The 25,140-nt window shown below is 40.9% G+C and overlaps 1 protein-coding gene across 4 annotated transcripts in view; it reads right to left on the bottom strand.

Moving 5' to 3' along the window:
• megf10 (multiple EGF-like-domains 10) overlaps nt 1-25,140 on the bottom strand; it is a 98,447-nt gene that overhangs the window by 24,816 nt on the left and 48,491 nt on the right. For all 4 annotated transcript variants that reach the window (XM_030436712.1, XM_030436711.1, XM_030436713.1 and 1 more), the window contains exons 6-12: nt 18,325-18,571; nt 17,247-17,367; nt 16,028-16,164; nt 13,188-13,400; nt 6,890-7,064; nt 4,673-4,793; nt 3,760-3,923 (exon numbers count right to left, since the gene is read on the bottom strand). In XM_030436712.1, the coding sequence (XP_030292572.1) occupies nt 3,760-3,923; nt 4,673-4,793; nt 6,890-7,064; nt 13,188-13,400; nt 16,028-16,164; nt 17,247-17,367; nt 18,325-18,571 (1,178 nt within the window). The remainder of the gene's footprint in view (nt 1-3,759; nt 3,924-4,672; nt 4,794-6,889; nt 7,065-13,187; nt 13,401-16,027; nt 16,165-17,246; nt 17,368-18,324; nt 18,572-25,140) is intronic.

Genomic DNA, 25,140 nt, shown 5'->3' with positions numbered 1-25,140 from the left:
GTAGGCACTTGATAGGATCTGCTACCTGAGGAAAGTTGAAATTGGTGAGGGTCGTGCGGCTGAAGGACAGTGGATGGGAGGGGCAGCAGAAGCCAGAGTGCACTTGCCGGTGGTTGTGGGGTTGAAGATGGGTGGAGCAACAGGGCTACTAGTAAAGGGTGCTGTAGGAACAGAAAAATGCGGCATGTTGGGGGAGGAAGGGGGGAGCGGGAGGGTGAGGGAGGAGCAGAGGGATAGAAAAGGAGGAAATTGTGGAAGAACGACAGTGGACGAGCCGTGGTCAAGGTGGCAGTGGCAGTTTGCACGTTGGTATGGTTGGAAGTGGCTGTTGGAAAGGAGTAACTTGGGGTAGCCACAGGGGGAAAGGAAGAAGAAAGAGAAGAGGAAAGGATGTGAGGATGGAAAGATGTTTGTGTTGGGGATGGTTGTGCAGCCTGTGAACACAGGCAAGAGAGGAATAGGGAAAAAGGTTAGACAGGTGAGACACATGGAGAGCAGGCACAAGAGACGATATTGCAGGGGCTGGAGGAAAAAAAAGCAACCTCTCCATATACAAATAGCACAACACAGGAGGGCTGACTTTGCGGTCTACTTAGACCTGAAGGAGAAAAAAACATTCCTTTGAGGACAACAATGTAAACATATTGGCCAGAGAAGACAGATCATTTGAAAGAGGAGTAAAGGAGTCCGTCTATGTCAAACTGGAACGACCGCCTTTGAACAAAGGAGGTGGCCTACTGATCACTTACCTTCAATGCTGTACTGAGGTCTCTCCCCAGACAGCTTAACAACTAGGGGTGAGCCAAAATATCGATACTACGATATATCGCGATATTTCGTCTTGAGGTTCGTTATCGATACACTGGTGCCAAATATCAATATTTAAAAATGTAAAAAAATAAATACATTTTTTTTTTTTTTGGCCCACCACCACCACCCCTCTTCGGAGGACAGCTTTATCTTTATTCAAACATAGGTATACAACCAAATACAAGTAGCTCTGAAACCCACATATATAGATATTTAATGATAGTTGTAGTCAGTGTGTGTGTTAAGAAGAGACACTGTGCAATACTCTTTGTTTACTTGGCTGTCATTCATGTGAAATTGATTGACAATGTTTTGTAATTCCTGTGAAATGGATTCAGTGCAGTCAATAAATTCTGAATTTCTTCAGTGACACAGATATCGTGGATGAAATTTCTTGCAATATGTCGATTATCGCAGAATCGCTGTATCGTGATATTATCGTTATCGAGGGCAAAATATTGTGATGGTATTGTATCACGAGGTACCTGGTGATACCCAGCCCTACAATTAATTCAATGGTTGTATTGTCGTATTCACTCACAAGATGTCACCAAAATCACACTGTCCCTTTTTAAAATCTTTCAGAAAATGATGTAAGTTTATCGAATCGTATCAAATCGTATCGTTGGCTGAATATTGTGATATATATCATATCGTGAGCTGAATATCGTGTATCGTATCGTGAGATTAGTGCATCGCTACAGCCCTATTAACAACCATTCACACCTGGGCTCACGAAGCCTAAGCAACCCACATGAAGGCGGGTTTGACCAATGACCCACAAGTGGCCCTAAGGACTCTGTAAGAACACACCCACACAGAGTTTAAAAGCCTGCCAGCAGTTAGTTAGACTGAAGAAGCCTCTTGGATGATGAGTTGAAACTTCTTCAAGAAACAAGTCCAGTTGCCTACGATACAACACTTAGATTTACCATGACTTGGATGACTGAGAACCTTCATTGTTCTTCAACAGTTTACTTTGGCTTTTGGGTTCAAACAAATTAAAGCATGCCAGGAAACTCAACCCACCAACCCTAAACAGGCTTTAACATACATCCTTTTACTATATGTTCATTTTAACTATGAGTAGCCATATATGTTTTAAACTTATATGTTGCATCAATGAATTATACATTTATTACCAAAATGTATGGCCAAAGCATATAATGCCATATACAATTCAGCATATAGACATTTTGATATGTTTATACATATCATACACATTTTGCTAAGGTAATTTCATTTATGTTGTAAACCCAAAGTATATATCCATATACCCAGATGATTTATGTATGTAATTATAGTTAACCTTATACAGAAGGTAATGGCAGCCCTAATCATGATATCATGGCAAATATGTCATATATTACATTTCCGTATGGGTTGATTTTGGCTGAGCCTGCCAATTGTTAACAAACAATGGGGTTACAGCTTAACAGTACACTCAAATATTGAAATATATTGTTAGCTGTGGTATGGCCATGCATTGAAAACAAATTCAACAACAGTTGTCACCACCAATTTGTCATTAATAGCCCTGATGAAAATGGCTAGCTATGCATTGTTGGTCGGGTTTGTGCTTTCAATAAGCATAAGAGAATATGCAGTTAAGCTTCCAGCTTTGACCCATAACTGTTCATTCATATATCTTGTTGATCCTAGGATCCTGGAGCGTTTGGTGGATTATTGCCAGCATAAATGGGGGGCTGTGGGTTCAGGCGAATGGAGCAAAGTTTAACATTGTTTATTTGCATATACTACCAATATTGTAGTGATACAAAGCTGGTTGAAAATTGTTAACTTCTTGTTTAACTATAATTTTGTATTTGAATCTCATATTAAAGGGGTATACCTTTATTTTTAAACCTGAGCCCATTATTTACATGTTTGGGTGTGTAAATGGTTCAAACAACCAATTACACTATAGCAGCGACACTGACTGGAAGCAAATAATGGCATGTAAGGGTGCACTCACACAGGGCAATTCGTACCAAACTCGTTTGGCCCCCTTAGTCCAGTTTGTTTGGCTAGTGTCAATGCTCCAGACCATGCTCAAAAAAGGTACCCTTCCTTGGCTATGGAATGGATGGAAGAGGTGTGTTTCAGCATGCTACAATTTTTCATGTAAATAGAAACAGCAAGTTGAAAAAGTTTAATTTGTTTTGCTGTCATATTAAGAGCATCATTGAGTGGAGGACAGTGGGGGCGCACCAGGGTGCAAGTTGTTTGCACTGCTGAGCTTGGGACCTGTAACATCTCTGAAATGGCTCCAAGTGACTTTTTCAAATCAATAGTGTGCTCTTTCAGATCAATGCTGAGCTCAATAGACTTTCCCATCGTAGTGTTTGTGGCTGAGCCTAATGGGTGTATCAAACAAGCCCTATTAAAATGAGCCCAGAAAAGCCACCAGCTGTTATTAATCATAATGACTCAGAAGAATTTAAAGAAGCCAAGCTACAGAGAACATTTGACTGACAAAACTTTCTATAAGCACCAAACTTGATCGTTCAAGTTGCTGTATATATATTTTGGACCCAAAAGATTTGGTCATCCAGACCTACAATAAATAAATTATTGAACAAAACATCATGAATGTTTCATTTGTTACAATGTAGTATGTGTTCCACTCATTCAATCACAGAAAAATGAGTTGTAGAAATCATTTGAACTCAAGTCTGCCATAAGATACATGTACTTTACAGGTGTGTGTAAACTTTTGACCATGACTGTATTTTCCTAATGTTGCAGTGAAACATAAAGGTAAGAAAAATGTTGGATTTTCAGACTTTTTCCCCTTATTCATCTTAATAATGCATTTTTGTCTGAAGACTTAAAGAACTGCTCAAAGTAACTGCCAAAATGAACACTGTTCCTATATATTGGAAACAAAAGTATACAGTATGTACAATATGTCATGTAATATTCCATGAGAAATTATATTCTTTTTACCTGACAGTGGAGTTCACAGCTCTCTCCTCTCCAGCCTGGGGCACAAGTACAGTGACCGTCTAATGCGTTACAGGCTCCTCCATTCCGACACATACAGGTGAGGTTACAGCCCAGACCCCAGGTTCCACTTGGACAGTTGATTGAGCAGTCCACCCCATGCCAGCCTGATTAAACAAGGTCAAAACCTTGTTGTTACCAAAACTTTACAGTGATTTAGTCTATTTCACCCAGTGGGGTTTTTGCATTGTTTGATAAACTTGTCAGCAACGCAACAAATGTTAGACATTAATTTATTACCGCATACATTTACATAATCACTCTACCTTTTGCTCAACAGTAGCTATTATCAGCTAGTTTCCCTAAAATAATGCTAACAGCAAAAGCCATCAGGAAAGAGATTATGATGGCCTTGTAAAAGGCAAAGATTTACAGACAAAAGAGTTGCTTTGACCGAAAGGAATAACTGTTGTTTCATAATTGAGTCAATCAAGCCAGCCTTGTAAGAGATAAGTATCTTGGAAAAGAGAAAAATAAAGTGAGAACGGATATGAGCTTTCAAAGGATAGTACTTGCACCCACAAGATAATAACATAACTAAGGCAATACTAGTGGAACATTATCATATTTTATGGAATCAACACAGCTGGAATGACTTCGAAATATAAATTAGTCCTTGTGTTTGAACAGATTCTGGATGGAATATGTTTTTATAATATTGACCCATACATCATAGTATTACTACTCATGCCTGTCATTGAGGTCTGAGCTATTCATATTTATCTTCTTTGGGTCCACTGGAATATAAACAAAAGACAATTTGAGACAAGTATGTTATAATGTCTCCTCTCTTCTTCTCTCCCACCCGCATTTCTCCTCTTTTGTTCCTCTCCTCCACAACTCTTCTTGAGCTCACCTGGTTTACAAGAGCAGGATCCATCCACAGGTGAACAATGAGCTCTGTTCTTACAGTTACAGGTGGAGGAGCAGTTCACGCCATGTGTTCCTGCTGGGCAGGGGACCGAACAGTTGATTCCCTGGGAAGGTCAATACAGAAGAAAAATAGCTAGAACTGACAGTGGTGATAACACATGGAAAGGCATGATCATTCAAAAATTACGATGATATTGTTTCAATCACAAAAATTACATGTTGGCAAAACGAAGAGTTAGGGAACTACTAAGCATTTGCTGTTATTCCATCTGGTATATAAAGTACAGAGCTGGTGTCAGGATGCCGTTATCTTAGCATACAGACCAGAAGCATATGAGCTTGGATTAAGATATGATATGGGGGATGTGCTCACAGCCAATTGTGTAATGTCTCATATATACTGTGCAAGGGTAAGTGTGACTCTTTACAATTTAAATTTCCATATAAAAAACAACAAATACAAAATTTGAAAATTTAATTCAATGTTCTAAAATCGTATTTTTCGTTCATCACATCAATGTACGATTCAAAATTCTGTGTTTTCCTTATTCTACATTTATGGGAAAATGTGTGGAGAGATTTTATTTCTATGTGTGTTTTGTTAATAGTGCCATTTTTTACTAAGGTCTGATCTGTTAGCACGAGCAGCTTGTCTCACCAATCGTCATAGCTGCATTCAAGGATTTACAAGTCATCAAGGTAAAGCACAGATTCTGCTATCGCAGTTGAGTATCTCTCGAAATGCACATTTGGCAGTGGCGCTATGTCATGACAAAGATTCTTATTCTTTACACAAACATACAGCATGTAGTGATGTTGACTGTGATATTTATGCCACTCCAAGATGATAAAGCTAAATACGCTAGCCTCTGTAGCTAACATTAGCCTTGTTATGCAGTTTGTCCCTTATAAACACATTTATACGTTCTGTGAAGGCTTCCACTCCCCTTGCTCTGATTTTGACCAAGTTGCCGTCCACATACCTGAACCAGTGGCTAGGAGCAGTTTGAAGGTAATCAAGATTCTGCTCTCAATTTCTTCCATGTAGAGGTAGGCCACAATTGGAGACAGTGGTGAGCCCATGGCACAGCCGTGCTTCTGTCTGTAGATCCCGTCCACACCAGTACATCGCTTAGCTTCCTACAACTGTATTCTTGTTGTTTCTCCGAACTGGGGGTGTGCCAACTATCATCTGACTATGGATGAATGACCCAAACAACCTCACCTCTAGACATCTGAACTGTTCCATTAAGGCTAAGATTAACTTTGTCATTGTAACTTCATGGACTGAGATTTTAGCCTGAAAAGGATTTAGGGAAATAAAGGCCAGTAATGGGATAAATGTTGCAAATAATGTATATTTATTGAAATCATCTGAACATGTGATTTGCCACAATATAATTCAAAGTATGGTCCAAAAACTTGAACTATCTTCTAAAGATACTTTTAGGAAACAGGGCTTTGGTCTGCAACCACACTCTGAAGAACTACCTTGATACCAAGAAACTGAGAAAATAAGTCATAGCCTACTAACTGATTAAAGGACGTATTAAAAAAAAAAAATTCAGCACCAATACTTCCTGACTCACAGTCTGCACTTTTTAAAATTCAATCTTTGTAGTGGCTGCTTTTTCTTGAAGTAGATGGACACGCTTGCATGAGGAGGCTAATGTTGGCTACATGGGCAAGTGGATCAAGCTTTTTCGACCGATACGTGAAAACCACTATTTAGCTTTCAAGCTCTATGCTATATGTGTACATGTACTGATTCTTGTCAAGAGAAACTGACTGGACCCACCTAGGATAGCAGGATCTGTGTGCTTTGATGATTAGATGTATTCCTTGAATGCAGCCGTGACAATTGGTTAGACAAACTGCTTTCGCTAATAGATAAGACCTAAGTTAAAAATGACACTTGGAGCCAACCCAACTCATGAAACAAAAAACACAGATAAACAATTATCTGTCCAGCCCAAAGCAAAAAATAAATAGAAAAACAATTCCAAAATGTTTAATAAGACAGTGATCTGATGAATGGAAAATACAATTTTAGAGCATTGAATTAACTTGTCCAATTTTCTGTTTTTAATTTGGAAAATTTAACTGATAAGCATTACACAAAGACTGTGGAAGCCTCATCAATTAATGCATGTGGAATAAAGCATACATTGACATTCTGATAGATTCAAAATAGGTTTACCATGAAGCCTGGAGCACAGATACACTCTCCCGTCACACTGTGGCAGTCAGCACCATTCTGGCACTGACACACATGCTGGCAGGAATCGCCATAAACTCCTGGGGCACATGTCTCATTGCAGTAGAGGCCTGACCAGCCAGGCTGACATGTACATTCTCCTGACATTGGGTGGCAGCTGATATTAAAGAGAGGAACATACCATAGTTATTAAAGTTTGTTCTTCATTGTTGCTCATACTCTGTCTACTAGTGCTTCTCAAATTTAGGTTTCCTACCTTTCAGTAACTGACCTCTAACTGACCTAGTATCCCTGAAACAATGTGGCCATTTGGTGTGTTGCCTGGGGTTTCTGCACAGCAGTACAGGCAGGCCTATTTTGATTTTGAAAATTGGAGTGGGCAGCAGGAGCACCGTGGTTCCCCCAATGCTCCTGATGGCCACATCCAAGCTATCAGAGCTGAGTGGAAGAATAGTGGATTTAGATTAGTTAATATTGTATTCTAGAGAATGTGTTTATGAGGTAGATGGTTTCAGAAGCATTAAAGCATCTGAGGCCAGAGAGATGGTGATGTTGTTGGTCAGCCCAATGTAGACAAAGTATTTGTCATGGACTGAAGTGTTGGTCAGAGGGGAATTCTCACCTGATGGAAACACTGTTTGGAATTAAGAGGTTTCATAATTAGAAACCCTAACCCTATCAGAAATCATCATCTGGGGACCATGACAATATCTATATTATTTAATAGCATTTTGTGGTGGAGATACCAGTGAACGTCATTATCAAGCGTGGATTACCTTTTTCTTTCTCATTTTATTAATTAATGGCTTTGCATTAGGGGGCACCAAACCCAGGGGAGGACTAGTGCTTTGCGCTCTGTCCTACCTTGCACTACCAGGCTGTGGTGGCATTAGACTTAGTAGGGTATTCCACTATCTTAACTGACGCATATATTTTTCAATTTTTATGTAACTGATAAAAGTCTGATACTGATTGTTTTCCTTTATTTCCAGCTAGGTGATGTCCCGATCCGATCTGTAGGATCAAGATCGGAGCAGATCTGGGCATTTTTCTGCTGATCGGAATCGGCAATTTTGAACGTGGATCCAGGCCCGATTTTTTATTTATTTATTTTTTTTAATGTCGCAGCACAATTTGTGGCAGAACGCAGACGCGCACGTAACGTTACTCTGGCAAACCTGTGAATAAAGTGTCTGCAGTGTGGAAATAACTTAAATTAGAAAGCGAAAGCAGTCCAATGGTGACATGTAACATCTGCAATACGACCGTTTCGCAGAGCTGCATTTAATACTACTCAGTTGAAAACAAACCCTCAAAGAATACAACGACTTCACTCAAACAATACAGGCAAAGACACCGAAACAAAAAAAACACTCGCGGATACTCTCAAAAGAAAAGAGAAATATCCTCGAGACAGCGACATGGCCACAAATATTACAGAGAACCTAATTCAATTAATCGCTCTGGATAACCAGCTCATGTTCGTGGTAGAGGATCAGGGTTTTCTTCGTCACCTGGCAATACATTATATTGACTCCACTTTTGAGTTACAACATGCTGGTATGCGCCCTAGTTTCGTTGGTTTCATACAGCAGAGCATGTAAAGCAGGCAATCGAGGAGATGCTGAACGAAATAGATGAGCAATGTGTCCACGTTATTTTACGTGACAACGTAAATAATTTGTAAAAAGCAATAGATGATATGGAGGTACCAAGTGTGAGCTGCGTCTCACACACTTCAGCTGGCTGCACACGAGGGTCTGCTGTCACAGTGCAGCGTCACAGACTCACCTGCCAACACAAGGAAGGTGGAGGCCAATGTTGTAATAGCATATGCAAAATAAGAAAGAGCCATATGAAAGTATATACTTTGTTTCAACAAAATAAAAAAACCTATTAAGGAACAGCTTGGATGCAGGTACTTTGTTTCTAAATGCAGCTGTATTATCCAGGAAAATATTAGTTAAGGCTAAGTATCGGATCGGGACTCGGTATCGGCAGATACTAAATATTGAAAGACTCGGATCGGGATCGGGGTAAAAAAAACCTTATCGGGACATCCCTATTTCCAGCTCATGAGGATAGTTTTCTTGGTGATGGTTAGGGCTAATGTTAGTATTGGCAGAGAAGATGGTTTTGTGGGTATAGATCTAGAATTCAATGTCAGGGGTTATATGTAAATCTTGTTCCCATTTTTTGAGGGGATGCATATTTTTGAGTCATATAATCAGAATCAGAATTCCTTTAATGTCCCGTAGACCGGGAAATATACTCATTGCCAGCAGTTTTGTCAGCATCCTGTCCTCTGCCACGTCCAGGGTGATTAGTTTAGAGCCTACAACAGACCCTGCCTTCTTTATGAGTTTATCCACTCTGTTTGCATCCTTTGCTTTGATGCCCACACCCCAGGACACCACAGCGAAGAACAGACTGATAAAATATCTGGAGCATCCGGTTGCAGACATTGAAAGACCTGAGCCTCCACAGGAAGCCGGCTCAGACCCTTCTTGTAGACTGCCTTCATGTTTGTAGACCACTCCAGTTTATTGTCCAAGACCACACCCAGGTATTTGTAGGATTCCACAATGTTAACATCTGTCTCACCAATGCAAACTGGAGAGTGCAGGGGCTTGTTCCGCCCGAAGTCCACCACCCTCTCTTTTGTCTTCGCCATGTTCAGATGCAGGTGGTTCTCCCCACACCACTTCACAAAATTGCCAACCAGGTCCTCCCACCCTCTTCATGCACCACAATGGCCGCGTCATCAGAGAATTTCTGCAGATGACACGATTGCAGTACTTAAGGTTTGCAGTTTAGGTGAAGATCAGACAGTCAGACACACAGTTTTGTAATCTCACATACTGTGGTCTGCCCATCAGATAGTCATCGACTCATGTGACGAGGGGAGAATCCACCTGCATGTTCTCCAGTTTGGCCTTCAGCAGCCTGGGCGGGATGGTGTTGAAGGCACTGGAGAAGTCGAAGAACATGACGCGGACAGTGTTGGGTCTATCCAGGGAGGAGTAGGCTACCTGCAGCAGGTAGATTATTGCTTCATCGACCCCAACATGGGGCTGATATGCATTTTGTAGAGGATCCTGTGATGGACACACTAGGGGTCTGAGGTGTGTTAAACCTAGCTGTTCCATGACCTTCATGATGTGAGAGGTCAGTGCAACCAGCCTGTAGTCAGTGCCTCAGGATGTCCTTTTTTGGGCACTGGAACGAGGCAGGATGTTTTCCAAAGCACTGGCACTCTCTGAAGGTGGAGGCTCAGGTTGAAGAGGTGCTAAAGAGGTGCACTCTGTTGGCTCGGACCATGGGGAAGCCGGGGATGGTGGCGTTGGAGTCAGGTATCTGCTCGTGTAGCCATCCGTGAAACACATGATACTAGACTCTTTGTACTCCCTCTGCATCCTGGTGAGCGCTTCCAGTTCGTTCAACTTATTTGCAAGGGACCTTACATTTCCAGTCAAAACTACAGCGATGCAGGGCTTAAACTTCCTACTTTTCCTTCTCTGTTTAACCCCCGCTCTGCAGCCTCACTGTCTCCTCCTTAGGCTCCTCCGGTACTGTGGGTCCTTCCTTGGTTTGGGGCCTCAGGGCGATCAGCTGGTCACGATATCCAAACCAGAGAAAAAGCATCTTGATGTGTGGATGTGTAGTGTACAATTTTTCGAAAGAAAAACGAGCTAAAAACACAATAAAAACTACTCTGTACCAGGAGTTGCTGCGATAGGCCGCCTCTGGTACTGGCAAACCACCACAAATACATGAATGTGTGGGAAACAGTGTATCAAACTATGTGTGCACTGGGATGCAAGGAAAAACAAGACTGTCTCTCATGCTGCATGATTGTAGACCAAAAACAGTTTCTGGGGTCGGAGAGATTTGTTTCCTTCAGTGAGTGTGGATAGTTGTTCCTGACTGAATTCAAGGCTTTTGTGGAGCTGTGGGAAGTCCTTGTGTAGTACTTCAATGGGAGATATCCAGGCATCAAGAGTAGAAAACTGTTGTTGATGGAAAAGAAAATGTCACTGGCCCCAGTACAGTGTGATTTTTCTGAGAAGGTGTGAGTGTAGTCCCCCAGGTCTTCCAAATTTGGTTGGTCATGTTGTAGAAAACATATACTTGGACCTTGCACTTGGTTTCATAGGTCTTGCATGCATGCATAGATTCTTGAAGCAGCCTACCAGGTGCAGCAGCACCTCAAAGCAAGTCATCAGCATCTCAAACATATACTTCTTTGAGTAGTACAATTACTTTGACATTAATTGTTTATTTTACTTGTATTAATTGGTATCCTCTATTCTCTGAGAACAGAGTTAGAAAGCAGTTGGGATTTAAAAATAACTCTGCTTACAGTAATGGTTCTCAACCTTTTTGGGGCCAGAACCCCCCCTATCCATTCACCAGGTCCCTTTTCGCCCCTCTATCAAATACAATGTAGGCTAACTTTTTTCTCTGAATTTTTATAATTAAGATCATTGTTAAGATTATTACTCTGCTATGATTTATATTATTTAATGTATTAAACGTATTATTGTATTCTTATTATTTATATTCTTATTATAATTGTTATATTGTAATGATATAACACAGAGTATTATATTCTTTGTTATACTGATAGAAAGCATTAAAAAGAATGTCACTGAATTCCATATAACAGATTTGATTTAACTGGCTAGTTAGAATATCATTATCTTTAGTTTCTCAGGGACGCATTTATTTGGATCCCACCCATGTTCTCACACAACTCGCCTACCTTTGCAAATTTGTTTGTTGGGAAAGTAAGTAAAGTAAATACCATTTAGTTTTGTGATAAACCGGTCATTGAACTTCATCGTCTTGCTTAACACACTCACCAACACCAACATTGTAACCAACTTGGCACAGAGAAGGTACTAAATAAGATGAAAACCACTAAAAATCTCACCGCATTGACAACTGCAGTTATGTGAAAGGGGAGTTTGCCTCTGAGATTTCAATAATGGGTTGTGGGTAGCGTTCAACGAGATGCTGTAACACAACTATTGGCAGTGTAGTCTTTCTTATTACGGATTTTAACAGTCTAATATTTCATTTTGACTTTCATAACTTGAAAAATGATCAGTTACATTTACAAACATCATATGTGTACTTGTTGACGAAATACAAACGGAATCGAAAAATAATCTCTCTTTCCATTTAATATCATACATAGTTTCTCAGGTATAAGGTCCCTTGGGGTTCTACAGACAAAGCATGACTTTGGCTCTCTATGCTTAACTCAAACTAGTAGCTCACACAATAGATATGGTAATGTCTCTTTTTCAGCTGTTCATAAGGTGTAGTTTTGCAGGGAAAGAAACAACCTATTTGGCCTCTCTCCTTGTAGCTAAGAGCTTCCTCCTGAGGACAGCCAGGACTAGGCACTTGGTTGTGGGTGCCTTTGGTGGAGGATCTTCCAATCACCCTTTGTGTAGTTCAGTAAACTACAAGCTCCACGAAAAATCTGTCAGAATAACTGACATAATATTATTTCCTAACATTATGTTCAGTGGCTGTCTGGTATGGATGGGCTGTTCTTGTGTTTTTCTTTTTGAAAAAAAAAATAAAATAAAAAAATAGCCATATGTGGAGCTGATGCACTTGACTGTGTGCTGCAGTTACCCCAGGAAACACACCACCATCCAGACAGAGTGACACAGACAGAACACTGGGAGAGAGGCCGAATAGGTTGGTGTGATTACCCGCAAAACTGCAGCTTATAAACAATGCATAACAACCAGAGCTAATGTGTGTGTTTCTGAATGCTAGACACCTAGTTGCTTTTATGGAAGGTTCACCAGTGGAACATTCCACCCGATAATTTGTAACCATGGCAATAACACGACATTCACAGTTAAGGCCATGTTGGTGAAATATTTATAGATGATACACTGATGTTGCCTTCCCTTGCCTTCCTCACTGCAGAGAGCTCACAGAACAACTTCAGTAAACAGTAATTTTGCTATGAAACAATATACTGTTTAGTCCTTTTGTATTGGTGTAAACAGGTATGCTTTACCATTGTTACAGATTGCACCCTTGCAAGTACATTTCAAGTCATCTTGTCATGAACTTCCGGTGTAAATTTCGCAAACGGTTTCTGTGATCACACTAACAGACAATACCTAAAAAACTTCTTCCTGGTGTCTGTTAACACTAGAATTTGAAAGATACAATATTTAACACAGTTAGATTTTGAAATACTTGAAGAAACTGACAAAATTTAAGTCTGAACACCATTTCTATGTACCTGCGTGTGTTTTGGGCGTGGCACGGACACTTCCTAGCACAGCCGAGGCTGTAATGGCCCTCAGGACACAGTCGGACGTCACATGTCACACCTGTGTATCCTGGCTCACACAGACACATTCCGTTGGTGTGGTAACATTTGCTCCTGTTCTTACAGCGACACGTCTTTGCACAGCCAGCACCATAATTTCCCACTGCACATTCGTGCTGGCACCTGTTCACAGCAAGAGACAGTGATATCCACAGTCAATTTTTTTAATTAGTTGTAGGTAATCAGTAACAGTTCTCCCAAGAAATTTAAAAACATCAATTCAAATCTATTTTTTTTAATATAGTGCCAAATCATAACAGAATTATGGAAAATTAGACCCCTTACAGTTTTCTTGTCAAGCCGGTAAGGGTGTCGTTATTGCAAAACTCTTCATCCTAGATAAAGTGTACAAGCACCCAGAGAAACCAAAATCCCATGCAAGGATTTTATTTGCCGATTTTTCTTCTGCTTTTAAGAAGATGCAGCCTCATATTTTAATTGACCACCTTGCATCCTATTTTAAGCTACTAGATCAGCTTTTAGTGCTGCTTTTAGACTTTCTTACAAACAGAATCCAGCAGGTGCTGGTGAATGGACGCATGTCCAGGATCAGGCTTTCAAACCCAGGCTCGCCCCAGGGTTGCGTCATGTCACCCTTACTTTTTATTATGTACACAGACAGCTGTAGAACGTCACAAGAGGCCAGCTACTTTGTAAAATTCTCAGATTATACTGCCCTTCTGACTCTTCTCCAGGGCCAAGACTCAGGTCATGGTCAGGTCCTACCTGCTTTTACTAAATGGTGCGACGATCATCACTTGGATCTCAATGTGTCAAAAAGTCAGGACACACCAATAGCAAGCACCATCCACAATGAAGAGGTCCAGATTGTTGACTCTTACAAATACCTTGGCACTTTGTTTGATTCACAGCTCAATTCTAAAGAAAACACTGAGAGCTGATTGTCAAACGGGGTCAACAAAGAATCCACTTAAAGCAAAAGCGAAATTCTTTTAATGTCTGTGATACTATTTTGTGCAACTTTTATCATTCTTGTTTTTCAACAGCACTGCAAGGAGGTGAAAGTAATGGCACAAGTAATGGCTGTGGAATTAATTATTTAACAACAAGGGGACAAACTATTTTAGTAAAGGAGCCTAAAAAGCTTTATTTTCTGGATTGTTATTTTAGATATATAAATGTTATCTCTCATGTTGCAACATCTCACTGTGCCAAAAAAACGTTTGCTCTCAGTTTTCTGCACGCACCTGTGATCTTACAGTAATCTAACAGGATGAAAAATTACATTTATATAATTACAATAACAAACAAAAAAACGGCTCTCACACTATAATAGTGCAAATAATAGTTTGTGCTAGTACCACTGCAGATACTGTTAGCACAGTCAGCCGCACAGACGAGTGCTGCACATACAGTTTTTTCCTTCCTGCTAAATCATTAATTCCCCGGCCATATTACCACACTTTCATGCAGTACTGGTGAAAAGGAAAAAGCTGGAGCATAATATTGAAGACCTCGTGATATAGTAGCCTAATAATCATTAAATGTGCTCTGTGTGGGAATCACACTCTCACACACAAGTCAAATACTGTAGACTATGATACAGTAAGAACAGCTGATTTGATGTTGAGGTAATGCTTCAGTTTCCATCATCACTGCTACGCCTGGTGGATAGATAAACCATTGATACTGGTTTGTACTCATGGCGCTTAGGGGCGTAACAATTCAGCTGTACATCATTGCGGGGGATCTCATTCCAGCTAGTAACTCTTCCGGGTCCGAGCACGGAACCATCATGAAGGTAAGGGAAGTTTTAATATTTTGATCTATAAATGATGAAATTTAATTCAGCAGTACAGAGATGCCTCATAAAGAGAGGGGATTCAAACAAAAATAAATTAAGAAGGAGCCAACATTTTCTTTTACATTTTTGTTTGAAATATGACTTAAGCAAAAGACCTGTTATCAAACTAGTTGTCAGTTAATTTTCTTCTGATCAGCTAATCAATTATTCATTTCCTCTCCAGGTCCATTTGCCCCATTTCACTTTGAGCACCTGTCCCTCTGAAGGTCTCTGCAAGGCCCTGATGTTGCATACTAAATTATAACAATTCTGTAGATAATTCAGGTTTACAGGCGAAAATGATTTAAAAGTAATATAGCTTTAGTGCTGTTTTGTCACTGTTTGTCCTTCAAGCTACTAGTGATAGCTTTAGTAGTAACACTGTTACTCCACAGTATCATCATTTGGTCGAAGTAGATATGCCAGCAGACATATGTTAGCAAACAAAGGCCTACAGACCCTTTACATAAATTGCACTATTCCTACTCATTTAGGGGCACATAATTAAGGTAAACCAAATACTAGAAATATGATTCACGTGTAGTGAGAATGATAGTTTTGCATCACGATTTTCCCTTTCTCTGAAAAAACTTGACAATATGACCCTTGTTGGGGTCTGTATGGGAAAAAAATTTATCCATCTGGCATCAAATAGTCACATCAGGCGCACCGATGCAATCAATGAAAATGTTTAGTTGCACTTCACAGATTTTTGGGCTCAGGTACAACCAAAATAGTAGAGCAATGTTATTATTCCTTTAGCTTATTATACAAAGTTAAGTAATTTTCACATACTGTTATGGGATAGTAGCACATTATAATTCTAATGACTGCTGCTTTTCTAAGAAATCAAGAGTGAGCATCTATGGAATTCAGTGCCCTAAAAGCAAGCTTCAATACTACAAACTTCAGTATATTGCAGGGAACATTTTAAAGTTGTTCTTGCCGTTCTCCTGTGTATCCAGGGCTGCAGAGACACTGTCCAGTGGAGGACACACAAAGGCCGCTGTTGTGACACTGACATTCCTGGGAACAATTTTGGCCAAATCTCCCCTCTGGACATGGCTGGCCACACACTGTACCCTGAACAAAGCAATGACAAAGGGAACAGACATTTAGTTTCTTAAATGTTAATGATGTAAGCTTTTATTCCTCAAACTTTTCAATAGAAGCCTATATGTTTTCTTAACAAGTTGGCCAAACTGGATGCTTGTGTAGTGTGTGGCTGCTAAGTTGCTGAGCTGGTGTTGCTCACTGGCATGTGTGTGTCCACATAATGTAGGCAACACTGCTGCTACAGCACAGCTCCTACCTGCCCTATTTGTTAACATGGAGTTTGCCTTTGATAATTATCAGTACATTTGATGACTTGATTTTTCTTTACCCCCGCTGAAAGAGCGGGACAGCGAGAACCATGTCAGAAAAACGATCTACTATTTTCCTGATCATTTTATTGATTTCATGTTCATTTGTATAGGGACAGGTATGTAGCTTAAACTGAAGCCAGGTCTTTCAAGATTCACAATGACTGCCCCTCCTACTTTACCTTTATCCAATGCTGTTCTGGAAACAGCTTGAGTCATCATCATAATTAATCATGGACACAACTCCTCTGTTTTGTATTGTAGTCTATAACATAAAAAACAAATTCTGCTTCTTGACAATAAATCACAGAGGTCTCATTACAATATGACCTCAAGATACTAAGTTTAGAAGACTCTGATATGCCTTTCTCTTGTTTGTCTAACAGTCTTTTCAGAAAATTGTTGAATCTCATGAGCCTTTCAACTCCCTCATAAATGTACATTAGCTGCTTACCCCACTGGTCATTACTCTTGACTTTTTTTCCCATTTGTTAAGCTCATATTGTGTAAAGTTTTTATGTCTTGTTATGTATATGGTGTATGTGAAGATTCTGTCACTCCTTTGTGGAATGAGTTGTGGCCTGTTTTCCAGATTGTGTACACCATTTAAATGATACTTCATCCATGTCCAGTCTACTGCAAAATTCTTTGAGGTGGTACCTTGGTACCTCTGACTTCTCCTGTAGCATTTATAACTTATTTATTAATTTAAGGGGAATTTCTCTTAAATGATCATTGGGAGTATGTATGACAATAAACAATTATTTTAATTAGTTCAAACAAGCCGCTGTGGGTGTCTACCATCCATCCTGCAGGACAGGAGCACTTTCCAGACACATGATGACACACTCCTCCATTCTGACATGGACATCTCTCCTCACACTGCTGCCCGTGTTGACCTGGAGGACATAGATTTTCACAGCTAGAAAAAAAAAGTATTTTGTTATTATATTTTTCCACTTTTTAAGGTCACATATGAAAATTCACTTTATATAAAAATCGTAAAACTTGCTTAAAAAGTGTATTCCTTAAACATGCAATAAACAACAAATGACAATAGTGTTTCGTAGTAAATTAATTTAAATTAGGGATTAATGATTCACATCTTGAAATACAGAAATCCTATATATCAGAATATCCTTGAGATTACCAGTGTTGATGGGAAGAGGAAAAGCATGATTTCCTTCAATTCAGGAATAATCATAACGCTAGGTAACATTAGTCTGTACATATGTTACTTAGAGCAGTGGTTCCCAACCTGGGGTCCGGGCCCCCCCTAGGGGGGCGCCAGTGATCGCAGGGGGGGTGCACAACTTTGTCTGCTCTGAGGTTGTGAGGTTACCAAAATTATATTTGTGCACATTAAATGTAAAAAATCCCAATAACACACCCAACTGGATAATCAAAAGTCTGTATTATCCAAATTGAACGTATTTTTGGTCCACATTTAAATTCATTAAGCTATTTATCACCAACACCCCTATGAGGTAGGCAGGTAGGTAGGTAAATTGTGTGTGTGTGTTTGTGTGTGATACACCTGATGACACAAAACAGGAAAAAATTTATCTATATACATTGTAAAACAAGGAGAGAATAAGAGCAAAAACCTACAACTGTTGTTTATTTTTGCAAATAAAAGTTTGTAATTAATCACTTTATTCTTTCAGTGTATGCGGGTTGGGGTTGGGGGGGCCTGGCTTGTCTTCGACACAGGCAAGGGGGGCTTCAAGGAAAAAAGGTTGGGAACCACTGACTTAGAGAATGGTTACATCCAACCCAAAAGTTTTGTCACTTCAAAATAATTAAATAGCGATATGGTTCTGCAATATTTGAATCAAAATTTGATGTAGATTCTTCAACATACTCTCCTTCAACTTACAAAGCTCCAGTGTATCCTGGTAAACACTTGCATTCTCCTGTCACGTAATGACAGGTGGCTCCATTCTGGCACTGGCATTTCTGCTGACATCCGTTACCATAGGTGCCCACTTCACACTGGGCCTCACAGCGCCAGCCTCTGTATCCAGGAGTGCACATACAGGCACCAGTGATTGGGTTACACAGTGCTCTGTTCTTGCACTGACACCTGTTGCTGCAGTGGGAACCCCAGTGGTTACTATCACAAGCTAAGGGGAAGACGAAGGAGACAAATCTAGATTTAGTTTTGTTTCAAATGCAACACTGCACAGATCACAGTTTATCACTTGTCATTTTGATTGGATGCTATGTTTACAGTTTTTGCCGAATCCTTCCACACATGTTGCAGACTTTGGCTCACTGTGTCATAACTTAACACACAGCTCGAGTAAGACACAGCACATGGAGATAAACTCCTAACTTATATGGCAAAATGAAACTCTTGAAGCAAAACCTAATAATCCCATTTCAAAACTGTTTTTAGCATCAAAACATTAAACACATTCACCTTTGAATGATGATTTCCTAGCAGCAACAACACATAGACGTGCTTTATGCAAAACACAGCTGTATTCAGTACTTTGGATGTTTTTTGACTTTACAGTTTTTGCCGATTGCTTACACACATGTTGCAGACTTTGGCTCACTGTGTCATAACTTAGCACACAGGTCGAGTAAGACAAAGCACGTGTAGATAAACTCCTAACTTATAAGGCAAAATGAAACTCTAACCAAAATCAAATCAAAACATTAAACACATGCACCTTTGTTAGCACTCTTTCCTAGCAGCAACAACACACAGATGTGCTTTATGCAAAACACAGCTGTATTCAGTTCTTTGGATGGTCTCATACAGATTTTTTTTTGTGAAAGATTGATGCACTACAGTTGATCTAGACACATGAAAACTAAATGGAGACACTTCAGGTTTTTTTTTTGTTTTTCAGGTTTTTGTAAAAGTAAAAAAAAAACAAAAAAAACACAAAGACATGGTACAACTGGAATGTTCTACAAATCATAGTGTTGTAAGGGAATGATTGGAAGACGTTTAGGCTATAGATCCTGTCTCCTGTTGGCATTTGGCCACATCACCTCATCCACATCACAGGCAATGTCCTCCCTTGCCAAGCAACGGGGAAAATATCGCCTTGCATGCCGTATCCAACCCTGTATGGACCTCACCTCAATGTAGCCGCATGCCTCTTCCATGGCTTGTAGAAGAAGCATGCGGGCATGTGGCTGACGGTCATAAAATTTCCAGCGCCATGCTGAAAAGAACTCCTCAATTGGATTAAAAAATATGGTGTATGGGCTGTGCAGGTAGTCAAGTGGTTAGAGTGCATGCCACGTATGCAGTGGGCCCTGGTTCAAATCCAGCCAGAGGACCTTTACTGCATGTCACACCCCATCTCTCTCCCCCCCTTTCCTGTCTATCCACTGTCAAATAAAGGTGTCTATGCTTTAAAAAAAAATGGGGTGTATGGTGGCAAGCTGAGTGCAATAAATCTATTATGGTTGATGAACCAGTCCCGGACCAGAGCAGCCTGATGGAAACTGACATTATCCCAGAAGACAACAAACTGGGGCTGCTCTGGCCCGTCCTGAACTACTGTGTCATGAAGTGTGTCCAGAAAGCGAATAATGAAGGCTGTGTTGTAGGGACCGAGGATGGAGTGGTGATGCAGTGTCACTGTTGCCTGCTCCCCTTCTTCGTCCTCTTCCTCGCCCTGCTGCTGCTCTTACTCTCCCTCTTCCTCTTTCAGCCTCCACGTTTCCAAAGTTGGCACAATGGAGCTGAGCTCTACATCAGGTGTATTTCTAGTGCTATGGCTTAGACTGATTGGTCGACAATTAGATATTAAATGTTTTCATGTGTGTGAGTCTGTGTGCTATTCCAATTTTAGTTGTGTTTTGTATTTTACAGTTTTTGCCTAATGCTTAAACACTAAAAGTGGTTGCTATGCCCAAAGCATCACAACCTCTAACTTTGGTGACCATGCCCTAAATAAAAGCACCAACCTTGTAAACACAATATATGCTTTGCACTGTGTTTGAAATTCTCCAAAACACTTCTTGCAAAACGCTACACATTGTTTTTTACATAAGACACATTGTTCAAAAAGGAAGACTCATGCAATCATTGGGAAAACACGTCTATTCAAAATACAAAACAAAACAAAAATTGGAATAGCACACAGACTCACACACATGAAAACATTTAAAATCTAATTGTAGACCAATCAGTCTATGTGCCAGGTGAGTATGTCTGGGAGAAGATCCACAATTTATAAAATTAGCTGCACAATATGTAACACTCTGCCATGATGCTAGAGAAACACACGAATGCCGATCAGAACCATTTTTGCTGTAGTATAATATTGTAGTTTTTATTATTATTATTATTATAATTTAATATGAACTATATGTGTATATATGTTTTGAGAGAGAGAGGGAAAGAGAGAGAGCAAGAGAGCGAGCGGGAGCATGCTGATTAAGAGTGACTTTCTTCAGTATCAGTCCTGGTATTACGCCATCTCTCTATAAAAGCACAGAATCTCTGTCTGTCTGTGTGTGTGTGTGTATGTGTGTGTGTGTATTCCTCAAATATCTCTGCGGATCAGGATCAGACTGACCTGAGAGTTTCAACATGGCTGCTGCGTGGTTCAAGGGTGTGCGACTTCGCATTTGTTTGGACTGCAATGATACTGTTAATTAATTATTTCATAAATGCTTTACAAATTCCACGAGCATTGTCCACCGGAGCCATTACAGTCACGTGCGCACCAGAGCCAATCACTGCACACCGTGGCCACGCGCGCACCAGAGCCAATCACTGCAGAGCCCACCGCGACCCCCCACCTCAAGAAACAAGCAGATTTATACCTGCTGCGGCGCGAGCTGGACCTGGATTTTGCCTGCGGTTCGGTCCCGTTCTGTTCGTTACATCTAAACTGACTGTTGTGTATTAATGAGACTAAAAGAGTCCGGACCGAGTCTGTTCGGGTCTGAGGAGATCCGGAGACGTGCGGACAACAAAGTGGAATCAGATCTGTGGATGTTCTTGTGTAGCTAGCAGCTAGCTAGCGGCTAGCTACATGGCCCACCTCCCGATCGAGGCAACGGACCGGACTCACCGGCACGTCCAAAACCGGACTTGGGGTAAATAATGTACGCCACGCTTTTTCGCGAACATTGCCATCACGTTGGCTTTGTGTCTGGTGCAGAAGAAACGGTAAAAACGGGCTTTTGTCACGAAAGTGTCCAAGCAGCAAGTTTGGTTGTTGAGGAACAGGAAGTTGTGGGAGGGACGTAGGCAGATGAATGACAGACAGCGATACTGAGAGTTGAGAGATTTGTGACATTTAGCATGTTTGGAGTGTGTAGTTAGTGTGTTATGTAGTGTTTAGTGTGTAGTGTGTTTAGTGTGTAGTGGAGTCGGTTTTTTGTTTAATGAGTCAAAACAATTAAGAGACTGCTGAATGAGCATTGCCTGCATTTAAATGTAAATAGTTACATGTAACTTTGTAAATGTTTAAGGTGTATGCACATATTTAGCAAACAACAATTTATATTTGCATTATAAGTAATAAAAAATGGTTTGTTAAACATATTTGTGGTTTTCACAGTAAAAAAACTGACTTTTTCTACTCTGATTTTATGTTTTTTTTTGTGATTTTAGGTCCATTGTGTTAATACAGTATGTCAAAATAAAAAAGTAACTGTACAGTCACATGTGAGGTTGTGCTAAAAAAATAATGACACCAAGTAAATAGTTTTTAAGGGGAAATATAATGGCAAAATCAAGAATAGTCAAAAACGGCCAATTATACCCTGGAATATCGCATTTCACAGCAAACCTAAATATCCCTGACGTCCCACCTTCAAACACAGCCTCATTTGGCCATCCATGAAAAAGCTGTTTAACCTCCCACTTTTCTATAGGAATACATTTTTCTTACGGGCACTGCACTAGTTCCAGTAAATGCACACTGACTGTGATGCAACTTTTCCTGTTTAATGAAGTAAGTGCACCTGGTTTGTTACTACATTACTTTGAGTTGTTGCTGCATCATTAGCAACAAGCCTTTTCCATGTTTACCTCACCTGATGCTGTAAACAGTGGGTTTGTGGTTTTTTTGGGGGGGACTTCATAAAACATTTAACATTGCTTATGAGGAAAGTCCACAGAGCAGACACATAAAAGTGAAAGAAAAAGACATGGGGCTGGGCAGGCCAGCCTGTACAAATGCCATAAAAAGACCTGAAGTGGGAAGAAAAGTGAAGAAGTGAAGGGAAATGCAATGGAAGTTGATTAAACTAGTTTGTAAGCAGACACTAAAATAAGGTGAACATTTAGTAGAACTAAAATGTTGAAATAGTAAATAGCAACAGGATATGAGACATATCATTGCAATGGGTTTTAAACTGGGCAGAAGACCAAACTGAGTGTTAACAAATGGTTACTGAATAGCATTACACAAAGAAATATCCACAGTTTTCCTCCTGAAGCCTTTCTCCATGCTACTAGTGCCAACTGTGACTGACCTGTTGTCTCTGATCTGCATGTCATGTCTTTTTCTGTACAAGGTTTAGTTTGCTTGTCCTGCAGTGATTGTCCACATCCACTGATGGAATTTCTTTTTTATTTTAATTTGTGCACAAGTCCAAATTGTATGTGGTAGTTTCAGACAGAGGCAGTTGTCATTTTCACACCCAGCATCCATCTCTCTATAAAAGCAAGGAATCTCTGTCTGTGTGTGTGTGTGTGATCAGGATCAGACTGACCTGAGACTTAAAACATGGCTGCTGCGTGGTTTAAGGGTGTTTTTCATGAACATTGCCGTCACGTTTGCGTTGTGTCTGGTGCGGGAAGAAACAGTTAAAATGGGCTTTTGTCATGAAAGTGTCCACAATAGAGATCGCAAGTTTTGAGAGTTGAGAGATTTGTGACATATAGCGTGTTTGGAGTGTATAGTTAGTGTGTTATGTAGTGTTTGGTGTAGTGTGTTTAGTGTGTAGTGTAGTGTAGTCGTTTTTTTGTGCTGTTGGGCCTCGTGCCCTCATGCACGTCTCAAACAAAGAGACCAAGAGAGGCCTGTAGTTGAAGCCAGAAGCCTAACTACTAGGGCCTCACACGAGGAACTACCAAACAAAGAACAGGGAAAAAGGCCGAGCAGGTGTGAAAAACTTGACCAGGTTGACCTGCCCCCAAGACGTCACCTGGTCCCTATTGGCTGTGAGCCAGGAAGTTCCGCCAGGATCACAATGACGTCACTCCCACGTTAAAAGGTCACGGACCACTCCGGTTTGGTGTACTTCCCGACAGTCTACGTTGCGAAGAGACGTCGTTCTTACGCAGCCGCTGTCTTAAGGATACAACTTGAGAAACGTTTTTTCCCCCCTTTTTGTTTTTGAGCTAAAGTTCAGTTTCCCCCTCGGTGGACGAGATAGGGACTGTTTTGGCTTCACTTTCGTTTTTGTTCGGATATTCAGTATTGTTTGGATCCAGGAACGCTGCACAACCCAGCCGTTTCCTCACTGCCTGCAGAAGGAAGAAAAGAATCTTCAGAAGGAACGAAACTGTCCCTTCCATCAAGTCGACATATCGCTGTGAACAGCCTGTCGTCAGCAGTCTAGGACGCTAACACTGATCCCGCGCTCGCCTCCCGAACGAGTTGGAGCTCCGAGTTAGACAGGCACCCACGCTACCACAACAAGCGGCATCCAAGTAAGAGGCTTTTGTTTGGGCAGAAACAGATAGTATATAGCGTGTTTTTCTTTGTTGTGCTTTTATTTTGTTGTCAAAGGACTGCCGAGTCCAATTTACGGTTACCGGTACTGTGTGCTAACTGTGTTTGCTACGCTTGCTAGGAGCTCATACAGGCTAATCCAGCCTGTACAGTCTTGCCGCTGTGTGTGACTACAATACGTCGTATTCCGGCTCGGTCAGCGGATGATAAACGAACCTTCCATTCGCTTGTCGGCCATTGTTCAAGGGAGAGACGACCGCTGTGCACACATGAAAGTTGTGTTTGTTTCTTTGTTGTCTGCTAAGCCCCGCTTAGCTTCTTCTCTCTTTTACTAACACACACACACACACACACACGCCGAGATACACGTAATCTTATGGGCGATCCGCTGTAACGTATAGTGACCAGCTATAACGTAAAGGTAGGAACACACCGGCCCAACCGTTGGACGTCTGAAGCGTTTGGAGAGGCTCGGACGAGGTCGGGAACAAATATGTTTGGTGTGTTCAGCTGCGTCGGAAGCTTTCGGAGCCGCGCGGACGTTGTCGGATCCGACTGAGCATGCGAAGTCTGAGGAGGAGGGCCGTCGGACGTCTGAGCCATTGGATTCTCTGATTGGTTGTGTGCCAGCTGAATGGCCGTTCTGATTGGCGTTGTGCTGGCGAATCAGCGCGGTGTGTGGGAGGGGCGGAATACTGTGTGCACTTTGTTTTTCTATGTACTCCGTTCCGTCATTCCCCGTTTTCATGTTTTGCAGTACTGGCACGAGACTAGTTGTTGTGTCCGTTCAGGACGAATTAATTCTTGTTCGTCTGGTAATGCCTCGCTGCATGTTTAGTATACAGCTGTTTTTATCGGAAATAGTTAAGTTTCGTTTTGATCGAAAGTAAAGAGAGTTGCGTGCACAAGCCTCTCGTTTACAACTCACAACACAAGCACCACCCGCTTATTGCATCTCGCGCAAGCGCAGAACGTACACGCTACTGTGGAGTAGGCAGTACGTCAAAGCGGTGTGTTCAATGCAACTG

The sequence above is a fragment of the Sparus aurata genome, chromosome 12, assembly GCF_900880675.1.
Source record: "Sparus aurata chromosome 12, fSpaAur1.1, whole genome shotgun sequence".
Taxonomy (NCBI): domain Eukaryota; kingdom Metazoa; phylum Chordata; class Actinopteri; order Spariformes; family Sparidae; genus Sparus; species Sparus aurata.
The sequence above is the reverse complement of the archived record's forward strand: the minus strand, read 5'-3'. Positions and strand labels throughout refer to the sequence as shown.